This window comes from Calidris pugnax, unplaced genomic scaffold (assembly GCF_001431845.1).
Source record: "Calidris pugnax isolate Ruff unplaced genomic scaffold, ASM143184v1 scaffold44, whole genome shotgun sequence".
Taxonomy (NCBI): Eukaryota; Metazoa; Chordata; class Aves; order Charadriiformes; family Scolopacidae; genus Calidris; species Calidris pugnax.
In genome coordinates, this window is record NW_015094506.1 from 26,925,512 (window position 1) to 26,939,305 (window position 13,794).

The 13,794-nt window shown below is 37.6% G+C and overlaps 1 protein-coding gene across 2 annotated transcripts; it reads right to left on the minus strand.

The window, feature by feature from the left end:
- Window positions 1-497: 497 nt before the first annotated feature.
- On the minus strand, window positions 498-13,661 carry IRAK4 (interleukin 1 receptor associated kinase 4). Of its 2 annotated transcripts, XM_014964239.1 has the most exons (11): window positions 13,496-13,661; window positions 12,166-12,311; window positions 11,671-11,868; window positions 10,705-10,865; window positions 9,960-10,024; window positions 9,540-9,654; window positions 7,407-7,516; window positions 4,683-4,866; window positions 3,781-3,843; window positions 2,091-2,249; window positions 498-1,998 (listed from the first exon to the last, which is right to left on the minus strand). In XM_014964239.1, exons 1-11 carry the CDS (start codon window positions 13,654-13,656, stop codon window positions 1,966-1,968), a joined length of 1,395 nt encoding a protein of 464 aa, XP_014819725.1. In that variant the 5' UTR covers window positions 13,657-13,661; the 3' UTR covers window positions 498-1,965. The 2 variants fall into 2 exon arrangements, 1 of the variants encoding a protein (XP_014819725.1); XR_001414310.1 differs by lacking the exons at window positions 498-1,998; window positions 2,091-2,249; window positions 3,781-3,843 and adding an exon at window positions 6,414-6,711 and having other exon boundaries at window positions 4,785-4,866.
- Between the last annotated feature and the right edge of the window lie 133 nt (window positions 13,662-13,794).

Genomic DNA, 13,794 nt, shown 5'->3' on the forward strand with positions numbered 1-13,794 from the left:
GTATGAAATGGTAGCTACCATGCTTCATTTTCAGTGAGGGAGGGAAAATTACTGCTAAAACTTAGGTGCTGACAGCAGCACTGCAACTAGTTATGGTCTGCTATGACAGAGGAAGAGGAGCTCGCATGGTTGGAGTTAAGAGTCTCCTAATCCTTAGAACATCAGGGCCGGTGCAAACCCAAAATTGTTCTACTGCACCAGAGGTGACCAGCGCTGACTGGGGAGTTACTACAGCAAACACACTTGAGAGGGATGTACCCATCACCATGGATGTATTCTAGCCCCAGGGATTACTAAAAAGCACACATCATCTAATAAGAAACCTTCACTGCACAGCTGGAGATGTTTAAAACTTAAGAATGGCTTCAGCAGATTTAATTCTGACTTAGCTTTACAGCAGCTTTTTTCTCCTGTTCAGAGCTGCACAGCTCCATTCCGGGCAGTGAGGTTGGCACAACATCATGATCAGAAACACAAGCAACACAAAATGGCTGTCGTTTCCAAGACTCAAAGTTTTAATAGCAGAAATAATTATCTGCAATGATAATGCAGAGTTTTTATTTATGTTAACAGCTATTTACAATTTATGCTCAATTAAACTAGAAGCTGTTTAGATGGACACTTTTCCAAATCAATCTATCCATTTTAAAAAGCAATACAGAATGACTTAACAGCCAGAGTTCTACTGAGATAAATCCAATTGTTACAAATCACATGCTTTCTACAAAGATATATATATCCCTGAATGCAGTCAGATCGTTTCTCATTGTTTCCTTTTTCTGTGATAATCATGGATTTCAAATGTAGCTGCAAGCCACGCTATTTTCCTAGCCCTAAGCTGTCAAGAAAAAGTCCACAAGATGCAAATAGGTGTATAAGAAAAGAACCTTTTTCATTTACAATGGTAGAATTTTCATACCCACTTAGTTGAAAGTATTTGGAATCTTATTAGTCATTTTCATTCCATTTTTAGTCTCCTTTGATCTGTTAATGTTTCTATTAGAAAGATTTCCATGCTGGTTTTTTAAGTATATTTTAATATTTATTTATTAATATACATCCATATATAAAAATGTATGAAAGAGCTTAATTATTTGCCTAAAACCCAAATAATTGGTCTTCATACAATTATTATTCTGTCCCCTTTAACAAAATAAACCATCTGTATTTATAATCTCCCTTTGGAATCCTCTCCTCAAGTATAAAATATTCAAAGTAGCTAAGAGGCTTCCTCTGAACAAAAATTAAATGGGCTTTCATCATACAGCGTTCACTGGAAGAAAACCGTATGTATTTTTGCATTTGCAATGTGAGGTTATTATTCTGCCTGCAAATCCTTGAAACCAAAAACCAATGCAGAATGTGTCTTGCAGCATTAATTTGACTAACACTAATCCTGAGAAGACTTTCTGAAAAACAGTGACATTCGCAACCGCTACCAGTCCATTCACACTCACATGAACTCTCAAGTTAAAATGCTAAATAAATGTTGGTTTCAATGGGTACTAACACTATCTTTTCCCCAAAAGACAACATAAGTGCCGCTTAGATCTATTAAATGTTGTCTTCAGTAGAAAAATGTCTCAGTACACCTGATCAAGAAAGCAATTTGCAGGAAAAACATTCTACTCTGTTACTGTCATATGCCTTTGCAGCAGACATACTTGATACTTGGAAATCAAAAGAATCAAATAGATTCTAATATGAAAATGCTTTTTAAAAAGCTGCGGAGAAGAGGCACCAGCACTGCTATTTGTTAATACAAAACGAGTTTTCTTATGTCAAGGGCCCAGAATATGTGAAAAGGCTGCTCAGCTAACAAAAATAGCAGAGTGGGGACAAGCTAACAGCATACCTTATACGCAGACCAGAAAGTTCTGGAAAGCAGAAAAGCAGATTATGTCACACTAAATACTAATAAAATATTTGCTATTGGTGTCTACTGCACCTCAGAAGAAACACGTGTTAAGTTTTTATCTCCTGTAGATGCTGTTGGACCTGCAAGAGAAGAGATAAAAATATAAATAACTGATATTGTAGCCACACACACATGCACTCAAAGTAAATATTTTATCTGAGAGACTACATACCATCTTAATGTCTGGCCTTCTGGATTTTCTCTCATTCAGACACCGCTCAGCAATTGAATACATTTTATGAACCGAAGGTGCATCCCAGTCACTCATCTTTCCATCAACATAATCCACAATAGTTGCTTCCTCATCCTCAATGTCATCTTTGATGCTTAACTATAAGAGAGTTTGAATCAATGAGCATCTCAACATTATATATTCCATGCTAACACTTTGGAATCATTTCTTAACGACTTCTCTACACAAAGAGTGACAATGGTTCAGCAGCATAATTATTCATCAGTATCTGCAGAAACAGCCTATGAGACTATAAACAGGCTACACAAGTTTATTATAATTTATTTCTACTTGAGTTAACACAAAATTGTAAAGTAATTTTCTTTAAGCTGCAACGTACAGCTTTGACTTTCTTCCAGGAAAATTCTAGTCTGAAATAAGTTTTTAAATCTGACTGTTGCAGTCCAAAGCTCTCCAGATCCGACACGTTTGAAATGCATTATCTGTAATCACAAATACTGTTTAAGTAATACCTCAGACAAGTCAGGATGGTAAATGAAGTAAGAAATAAGAAGTCAGTGAGTAGAGGCAGGTCTTCTGCCTTTCTCTATGGGTCAGTCTGAAATTGCTGACTAACATTCGACTACCCCAAAATTTTCAAAGCTAAGGATACCACATTATTTTGCACTGACCATTCTTTATAACCTCAAACGTGTATTACAAAGATAAACTGTACCAGTAAAATCACACCTTATATTCCTTTTTAGATCCTATCTCTGAAAAAGCCTGCTTCAGAAAAACCCTAATACCTCAAGATTCAGTTTGACAGGGACTGAGTTCTCCAAGGTCTTTACAGAGCTCAACAGAATAAATATTATGCCTCTGCAGAAGATATAGCTTAGAGGAAAAAAAAAAAGCTATTAATAGCACAGGTATTCCTAAAAGCTGTGAAGAAAGTGATCAGTTATCAAGCATGGAACAAAGCCATGCTCAATGCTATGTCTCTATATAAAAAATATTCTAGGAAAACCTTCTATTAAGTAGTTCAGAAGTTAATTTTAAGTTAAATGAAAGGCTAAATTAACAATAGCCTTGTAAGACTTTTAAATTAAGAGAGTGAACTCTGAGACATTAGTTTCATAATTAGTAGACTAAATTACTCATTGAATAGTACAAAAGAAAACAAAATTCAACCCACCCCTCACCCTGCAAAAAAAGCCCTTACATTCCAAACTTCCCTAAGGTAATGAACACAAGGTATTTGCAAATTATTAGTAAAGTTGAAGAGGATGGAAATTGACGCAGGAATGGTAAGATACATAAAGAACCATAAACAAACAAGTGAGATGAATAGTTTAAAATGTTCTGGTGAAGGAGGAACTGTCAGGGTATCCGGGTATAACAGGTATATGCTGATAAAGCGTAATGGAACTAGAATCAGAAGCAGTACCAGAACAAAGAGAATTATAGTATCAGATCAGAAGGAGAAGACCTTGGGGACTGAACAGTGTTCTACCAGCCAAGAGATAAAAGTTTCAGCCTCACCTCTAAGACAAACATTGACACAAGAGCTCTTTTCGTAACTGGGTATTATGATGACTAACTCGATTGTCTCAGAACCTCTTAACTGACTATGATTTCATATAAAGTGATCCTGGAGCAGGGGGAAGGGAAAGGAAAAGGAACATACCAGTAACTGTGGCTCCCGGTTTTCATCTACTGGAGGGAGACCCGTTATTATTTCTAGTAAGACCTAGAAGAAAAAAAATCAAAAAGAGAAAATGAAGCATAGAAGAATCCAGTCGCAAAAAGGAGCATGACCCCAAGCTTTCAAACAAATGCTCACAGGATCTGATTTTGTCCAAAAGACAGCTCTCTACACAACTGTTGTTGCTGTTGTCCCTACTTTATTTTTAATAACTGTTAATCACAGTGTGGTTTATGAATTTCAACGCAAGGTTTTCTCACCCTACATCACGTTGCTCCAAAGCAAGGTGGAAGGATTTCCAAAGTATTCAGAAACAGCACCTGGCTTAACTCCCCATGAAGCTAAATGCCATGAAGGAAGTGGTCAATAGCAATCAGGGTCCTGGATCTATTCAGAATGAGTTCTCCCAAGTGTTAAGCTCATGTCTTTTTTTTGTACTCAGCTTTAAGGCAAATCCCACATGGATAGCATACTTTTGGTGCTTAAAAACAATAAAAAACATTTGATTTTGGAAGATTTTCTTAAGTTTTCTTTTTTCCCCAGCCTGAGTTACTATTTTGCACGATAGTATACAAGAAGAAACAATGTTCCACATTATTTCAAACTGCATTTAGCTAGAACGTGGAATGTTACTTTACTCCAGTCTTCCACATGCAGCTTTACATTTTAACATAATTATTGTAATCATTAGCAAATTCAATTTTTTAATCAACATATTCAAATTATTTTAAACCAAAGTTTAGAACACTGTCTTAAGAGTACATCTATTGGGAAAAGGAGAAGTGATAGATCAGAGTGGATTATTTAATTTCAGACATTCTTGATTTTCTTTGCTTTTATCATTTACAAAAAAAGTAATATACTCCATCCCACATTCTACTTACTACTCCAAAACTGAAGATATCAGATTTAGGTGTTATCTCTCCTCGCAGAGCTTCAGGCGCCATATAGGCTGCTGTTCCAACAATTCTTTCAGTCATGATTGTTTGTGTGAACGTTACAGACGCTCTTGCAAGTCCAAAGTCAGAAATTTTGGGCATGTATGTATCAGTTAATAAGATATTTGCACTGCGGGGAAGCGGGGAGAGAAAAGAAAAGATATATTTCCAAACCAGTCCAGTAATTACTTTTGATAACAGACTAATGACTCTTTAATAATGCAAACTGCTATTTTAACTGTTTCTTGAAATCTAAGATATTTATTCATTACTCATACTTTTCTTTTGGGTAAGAGTTAGTTTTGTTGGAAATTGCTCAAAGGTAATTGCTCTAAATCAATAACTGGCTGCCGGGTTCCATCCATGATTTTTTCTTGTGCATGCACAAAATAATTAAAAAAAAAAAGGAAAAAACCCAAACACTCCCTTTGCCCCAAAATTCTAAAAATACAAAAATTTCCTATAAGAGATAACTATATTACAGCCATGTTTTGGATCTGAATACTCTTTAAGAAGGATAACAAAGAATACTTAGCTCTGATCAACTCATACTGAATCACAGCACAACTCTTAACTGCCTAAATCTCTACTCGGAACTAACAAAAGCAGGTTTTTATCTCTGTTACCTAATACCATGTCAACCATTACAAATTCAAATGCCAAATGATACTTTTATTCTAACTCTTATTCCACTAATGCTCTTATTCTCCTCTTGGAAGAGAAACTGAAAACTTATTAATGCTGGAATAATGTTATGTACTATGTTTCCACTTGGTCTCCAGCTTTTATTTCCCTTAAAAAAAAAAAAACACAAACACCCTGAAAAATGAAGCTGATCCAAAAGACTGTAACATTTTCATTAACTACCCAGTGGGATGAATTACCACATAAATCTTTTACTGTTTTTTAAACTTGTAGCACTTGGAACCATTTTAAAATACTCGATTTAACATTTTCTGACCCTCTTACTGGAACTGTCAGAAAACCACATAGCCAGATACAACATATAACACTTAGTAGAAACTTACATTTTTAAATTTCCTTTCTTGTTCACCAAACCTTCTTAACAAAATGAACACAGCTGTACATTACAACAGATCACTTGGTATTGGAACTGCTGTAAATATTGTTAAATATAACACTGCAAAAGGCCAAACACTAGTCCTGGCGCCAACTGGTTTCATACTTAAAGCTCAAATTCTAAAAGAAGGAAGAACAGGATCACAACTTCATAAATCTAAGCTTCTTATCAACTTGAGTCAAGCCCAAAGATTGTTCACTTTTTTGATAACACCACAAAGGACACAACAGAAGCAAGTTTTACTGCAACTGTCACAGTTTAAAAGATAAATGAACTATTTCCTGGGCATAAGCAAGCCAAAAAAACTATTGACAACTCGGAGAACACTCATTCAATCACATCCCCTCAAGCCTGCAGAGAAGCTGTTCTGGTGCCCGTGTGGTTATGAATTGTCTCAGCACATCATAGGGAAATGAAGACTGAAGTAAACCACCTCAGATGTCTCTTTATCTACATGTCACCTAGGAGTGGCAGCACTATTAAGAACACCAACCAAATTTATTGAACTATTCACACCGCAAGAGGTTTCAAAATGGAATGCAAACAAAAGAAAAAAAAACAGAACAAAACCCCATCTTTTAATATGATCAACTCACAGCAGTTAGAAGGGTAGAGTAGCATAAGGTAAAAAGTGCATCCTTTCCAGTCACTTGTCCAGAGGCTTAAGCAGGGAAGAAAGAAGAAATGTAAGTTGTCAAAGCAGCAAGCACATTTTAGGAGGCTGCTGAAGCAAAAACTCGTTCTTCACAAGCTGGAAGGTCACAAAACCAAAGTGCCCTACATTTAGCAGAGTTGCCAGAAGCCAAAAAAGCTATTGAAACATTCATCCATGACACCCAATCAGTCAGTTGGTCCTTCTTAACCCACAGAAGCAATAAGGCATGTGGGGCTTTCCTGCAAAGATTTGGACTGGTTTAGTATTAAAAAAAAAAAAACAACAGAACAAACTGTAGCAAGAGGAGAAAGGGGGGAGGAGAAAAAGAAAGAAAAACCATCAGAAAAAGACCTCCAAAACCTACAACAAACCACCACCTTTTCTGAGCTCTTATATCCCTGGAAGAGTTTCTGATATCACAAACAAGTGAACATACATTATCCTCGAAGAGCCCTGAACTTCATAAACCTGACTGAAGTATTTTTACTACCTTCATAATAAATAGGAGTAAATCAAAGGAGACACCCTGAAGAAAGGTTCCAGGGAAAAGAAAAAAAAAGAAGGTGGGTTTTAATCTGAAAAATTCCCCAGCTAAAAGTCATTATGGTCTTTAACAGTAGGTTTTTCATTAGCAGCAGTTGTGAAAGAACAGAACTTCTGAGTGTCCTTGCAGCACTCAAGTAACTATTTGATAATAACAGATTACAATAGCCTCATAATTATCTTCAGAAGTCTGTACTGGACATGTCCTTGTGGCATGTACAAGATTATGGTGATGGATGTCGCTTGCAGAAAAGATTGTGCCCTTGACTGAAGCAATTCTTCTTGCAGTTCATTCTCTCTAAAATGATGACTTTAACAGGTGGAAGAATAAAAAGAAAATAGAAAAAAAAGGAAAGGGAAAATGCAGCAAGCAATAGTCAGCAGCTTTTACCTTTTAATATCTCTGTGAATATGATTATTTTCATGCAAGAAGTTGATGCCGTTTGCTGTACCTTGAACAATTTTACATCTTATACTCCAAGAAATTGGTGGAGTGTCACCCTTGAATAAGAAAGCAGAAAGGCAAGTAGAAAGGTGAAAATCTAATATATATTTGCTCATGCAAAACATAACAAAACATAAAAAACCCCACAATCCAAAACCAATTTCTTGCTGTATTTTGTGGTTTTCAAGTAAATCATTAAAAAGAAATCTAATAACATACATTTCTTAATTTACTTGGGCAGACATACATGCATTTGTAACATTTAGTTCTTTCCTCTGTGTTTTGCTGTACATTAATTGACCCACTTGCTTTTGCTCTATTTGACCCTGACCCTACAAAGCCAGCTGCAGTGCTAAGAACTACTCATCTCTACTGCACCTTCCACATTGTACTGGCACCAACACCAGCGCCTTTTAACCCAAAGCAAATCATTCACAGCAACCACCAGTTTTTATTAACAATAAGAAGTCAGTATCCCAGCGGCTTTGGATTTACCACTTCTCAAGAATTTAGCTTGATTCACGTTACTAACTAGACCATAGAATTGAGGACACCTACATTTCAAAACCACTTCTTGTCAGTGGCCAAGGGAAGAGGATTAGAGAATCTCATTATTCCACCACCTCCCTCACCTGCTCCTCAAAGCCCAGACAAAAAGAAGATGATGTTAAGCAAGAATCTGTGCCTCAAACACATCCAGTGAACTCACAAAATGAAGTTATCAGCAAGAGCACACATTCAGTATGCACATTCCTCACCTAGTCAACTTTATCAGAAAAAGATTCTGATTTAGATTCTTATGATTTATATCATAAGTTTATCTCTGCTTTGCAAAGGCCTCAGTTATTTCTACTTTAGTTTTCAATTACCACCAATTATTAAGCTCATTTGATGATAATGGCCAAAGTTACATGGATGAACACTTTCATATGCATCTTCGTCAAGCACTGCTCATTTCTACAGATAAACTTGTGCTGCCGTAAGTAAAACTCGGTCTCTCTTCTGCACTGATTTAGTTTAAAAAAAAATAAACTACAAATGTGTGTGTGTAAGCAAATTAGCCAAACCATCGTGAGGCAGCAGTGTTACTAAACACACCCAGTCCTTCCCCCAACCACTGCTACTCATCCTCACACCACTTTCCTGTTGGGGCAGAAGTATTTGTGCAGTCCTGCAGAAAAAACTTCTCCATGTGAAAATGAAAGATTTTTTTTTTTTACCAAGTATATTTTCAGCTTGATCAGCTCCCTAACTCAGCTCTTTCCCCAGCTACTAAATGCTTGAGCCAGTACAGCAGAAAGATGAGCACAGAAAAAAGCAAACTATTTTTTTAGGTTTGGAGGCACGGGAAGTTGAAGTTTAGAATGTTCACCAGATCACAACCTCAGAAACTGCATTTGCTTAGTATAAAGCAGATTTTTAACTCCTTAAACTAACACGGACACTCATCTACTGAGTCTGGCTCACTGTTGGTATCACTCTAACAAGCAACTGCTTGTCCTTCATACACAGATTTCCTTTACCAAAACCAAATAAACTCATCATTTATTAAAGGCCAAGGCTAGAAGATACGTCATTTGATGACATCAAAGAAAGTATTGCATTTACACAAAATACTAATTTAAAAAAAATATATTTCACAGCTCTTTAGGCACTTCAGAAAGATACACAGAATACAAACTTTGTGTTATAACCACTATCACAAGGGCAATGAATAAAGGGCAATTTCACAATGCAGAATTACTCAAGATCTAGCAGAGAACAGGCACAACCAGGAACAAAACTGCAGAACCCTCAGCTCTACTCTACACTGGCATAGCAAGTCCAAGCTCCTGTGCAGCTTGAGGTACTAGTACACAACATTGTATCATCAGCCTGCTCTGACTTGGATGTATCCAAAGCATTTGTATAAAACCTTACTGAAATAATACTTGTTATCATATTTGTCTTCTGGAACACAGAAGTAAGTAGTAAAACATGGTTTGGCCATTACACTTCAGTACTGTTTCAAAGACAGTTCATAGATACCTATACCTTAGTAGAGTAAGACAACTGAAAGCTGGAAAAGATCTTACTTACCAGACAAGCCAGTCTGTCAAGCAATGAACCATTGGGCATGTATTCATACACCAAACATGGCTGAGCACCATCGCTTGAGAAACCAAGTAATTCTACTAGATTCTCATGCTGACACCTGTAGCAAAAAAATTCTATTCACATATACTCTGAAAGACTCCCAATATTTGAGGAAAATACGAGGTAGAGGGAACTTGATACCCAACTACTTGTTTCAGCCCTACTGCACATAGGCAAGGTGCTGCAGTGATGCTTTAAAACAAACAAGGTACAGTGACGTTGTGCATGAAACATTCTCACTTAACATGAAAATCATTGTTATGCTAGAAAGACAAAAAGAAGGGATCACACTAGCTAACATGTTATTTGCCAACTTAGATTCTCACAAAAGCCTATAAAGACATCATAAAATACTGTACTCACTTTGCCATTATTTCTATTTCTTGATCAAATTGCTGTTTCAAGTCCTGAACGCTAACATTAACCATCTACAAAAGGAAGTATTTGACATTAATATTGCTGGCCATATTAAAACTCACGTTGGTCATTAAAAAAAATTGGAATTGTAAGCCTTTCTTTACATGAGTTACACTAAACAACTACTTAAGCTTTACAGTATTTTTTTTTTTTACTCAACTCAAAAATGAAGTATTAGAATGTGATTTTTAATACCTTGGAATACAATAGCATTGGACAAATGGATCCAGTTTCAGCACAGTCACCACCATTTTTTTTTTCACTGCAGTTATCCACTAATAGCACTTTTTATAAAATTAATTCACATAAACCATTGGTTATGAAGAGTAAAATTCTGTGGCAATACCTATTTAGCTTGTGAATCCTTCATCTGACTTGGAAAGGGAAACTTGCCTAGTACTCCTTCCCTTCTGCCACTTGTGGTGTGCAGGGGAGGAAGGGGAACGGTGGGAGCACTTGCTGTGTCGGACAGCTTGCCCGAGCCACTCGAAGGAGAGCTACAGAAAGGGCAAGACTTCATCTCCTGTGACTGTGCCAACTCACACCACCCACGGGACTACAGGATAAGGTTCTCAACCCAACTAACATCTAGCACGGTGGAACTTTTTGAAGTGTGTCATTCAACACTTTCCACAGACAATCAAATCTATATTAACAGTTATTAACAAAAGAAATGCCCAGGACAACTCACAGCAACAAGTTTCTTGACAGCCACGTTTCTGCCATTGATGTAGCCTTTGAACACAATGCCAAAGCCACCTTCTCCCAGTTTATTTCCTCCATCCGACTCTGGTCGCACATCAAAATTATTTGTAATACTTTCCAAGTCATGAAACGAAAAATTATGGAAATCTGAAAGACATTATTTGCCATTTAGCATAACTATGTTTTCACTTAGGAACAAACGTATTGAAAAGATTCTCTGCTTCAGTCCTATTAAACAAAACACTTGCTACCATACAAATCCTGACATAGTGGAGCCCTATTTCCAGCTTTATGAAGAAGATGGGATGGCAGATGGGGTGGAAGAAATACAAATATATATCATTAGCTACACATAATTTTCTTCCAACTAGCACTGTAGCAGCCTTCTTACTCTTTTTTGTTAATATTTGTAATGCAGGCAATACAAATTAAATGCACAGCAGATCAGAGAAAACCACACTACATCAGATGTAAAAATGTATCTAGATCACATCACGTTTCTGGCAGCAACCCCAAAGTGGACCCTTAGGAATGAATAGACTAACTATTTTCCTAGACTGCTTTTTTTAGTCATCCCTTCTCCAAGACTCCTAAGTCATTTCTGACATGTAAAATCCAGCTTTGAAACACGATGCTAAACAGCATACAAAATCAGTATGGAAAAAGGGCAACAGGATCATGTGCAGCACAAAACAAACTGCAATTTAATTAACAGTCAAGTTTTCCACCACAGTAGCTGCCTTATTGGCAAGGTGCATCTCATATCCAGACATTTTATTACCCCAGCTAAATTCACAGCCACACAGAACAAGAGCAAAAGCATTTCCGATAGATGAGCGATCACAGAAATGTAGTCATTACTCTAATGCATTTTTATGATTTAGTTCACGTGGGGTGAATGGCCGATCAGCAAAAAAAGACTGTACTTAATTCTACCACACTAGGGGCCTACCTGTGCTACTGGACTGCAAGCTGCTACTTTCTTGACTTAAGTAGGAAGGAGCCGAATGTTGCTTCTCCGTACTCTGAGCTAAAGCAGGCTTTCCAGATGCCACTTCTTTTTCCTGTATAGGCAGTTGTTTCTCATGTATAGGCAAGGTTTCCTGTGAAGAAAGAGGTAATGTAACTTCTTGTGCCATCCTTACAGCTTCTGAAAATGGAATTTAGAAAAAGTGTTAACTACATTAGGAATCAGAAAAAAACAACTAACATTAATGCCAGTATTTACTAACAGTAGGAGACATGAGAAGGTCATGATCTGCCAGCATGTATGAGCTGCAGGAGTCCAATTTAAACTTGAAAATCTTATTTAAAGTGTTATTAGAAATAATGGAAAATGGAAAACATATCCACTTTTGGTTATCTTGACGTAATCCTGATTTTCAAGTTACTGTGAAGCTCCTCAGCATCTTAGAAAATGTATAAAACATACAAGAGTAACAGTTACCTGGAAGTAAAAGGCGTGCTGGTGCTAGGAATTGATTCCTGATCAGCAGATCCACAAGATCACCAACTGTGCAGTTTGTCGTTCCCCAGTCATAAAGTAATTCACAGGTGGGGCTCTTTCCCATTTGTACAAATGCCTCAAATCTCCTTAAAAGATAAATTAAGATCAACTTTAAAAAAAAAATAAGTGACCTCAAGAAGCATGAAGAAGGGAAAGAGACTAAAGACAAATGATAAAAAAAAAATTTAAAAAAATCTGAACATATCAAACTGTATTGTACAATTATTTGCAGATCTTCTGAAAATGCAGACCCATTTAGGACCCATAATATATTGGTACATAGGACTAACAGAGAACAAGAGACAAAAGGCAAATCAGAGTCAGATCACATAGAAAAAAACCCAATGTGTTTCCCATCCATTTGGCACTCACACTTCATTTTGAATATTTCGAGATGCACGTTAAGCAGAAACTGAGATCCACTACTCTGACCAATTTATTATTATTATAGAAAGACAAAGATTTAATGCTAACATCACTAGAAAGACTGGAAACCCATGATGATACATAGGGTACTTAAAATCTCATAACCTTTGAAATAGCTCAAGGATTTGACAAGCTCTTCAAGCAGTAAGGTGTTCATAAAACACTGCTGACACTACTTCTAAATTAAACTTGTTAGTTTTGGGCCTTGGGCTCCCCACATTTGCTGGGCATTTTCTTGGGAAGAGCAAATTAGGGGTTACAGTCCAGTTGTCTCCTGTGCTGCTCCTGTGCACGGGATGCACAATGAAGTCAACGCTTATTAGTCTCTAGGGTACAGAAAGCTACACAGCCAGTGCTGTATCGCTAAAAATGCGTATGTTCCTAGCTCTAATTAATTTTAATTTCCTTACTCGATTTTCTTTGGCTACAGCTTGTCTGCAAGCTGAACTACAGAGCAATTAAGAGTAATTACCTTGAGCTCCCTAAGGAAATGGTAATGTAAGAGGAGTTCTTAAGTACCAGCCAGCACACAAACTGCAACAAGTTACAGTAGTGGGGTGGACAGAGATATTTATGTTAAATAGTTAATAAAGATTAGATATTAGGAACAAATTCTTTACTGTGAGGGTGGTGAGACACTGGAACATGTTGCCCAGGGAAGCTGTGGATGCCCCATCCCTGGAGGTGTTCAAGACCAGGCTGGATGGGGCTTTGAGCAACCTGGTCTGGTGGGAGGTGTGCCTGCCCAGGGCAGGGGGGTGGGAACTAGATCATCTTTAAGGTCCTTTCCAGCCCAAACTATCCTATGATTCTAAGCTTATGTTACGTGACTTCTATGTAGGACCTTATATGCATTTGGTTGTATCTGCTTTCCCCGGAGGGATCGGTGATATCAACTGCCAGTTTCTTCCACCCTTCCTGCGGGTCGATGAAGTCCGCCAGCCGCCTCATGAGCCCGTAGCTGATGCAGCGGACGTAGGTCGAAGTCGTCACGGGCTTGTTCATCCTCGGCTCCTGAGGGACACAAACGGCGCCGTTACCGAGAAGCTTCGCCGGGGGTGGCGGCACGTCAGCAGCGCCTCAGGCCCGACGGCGGCCGCCCCCATCCCCATCCCCCGCCTCACGGCTTCCTCAGCCGCTTCC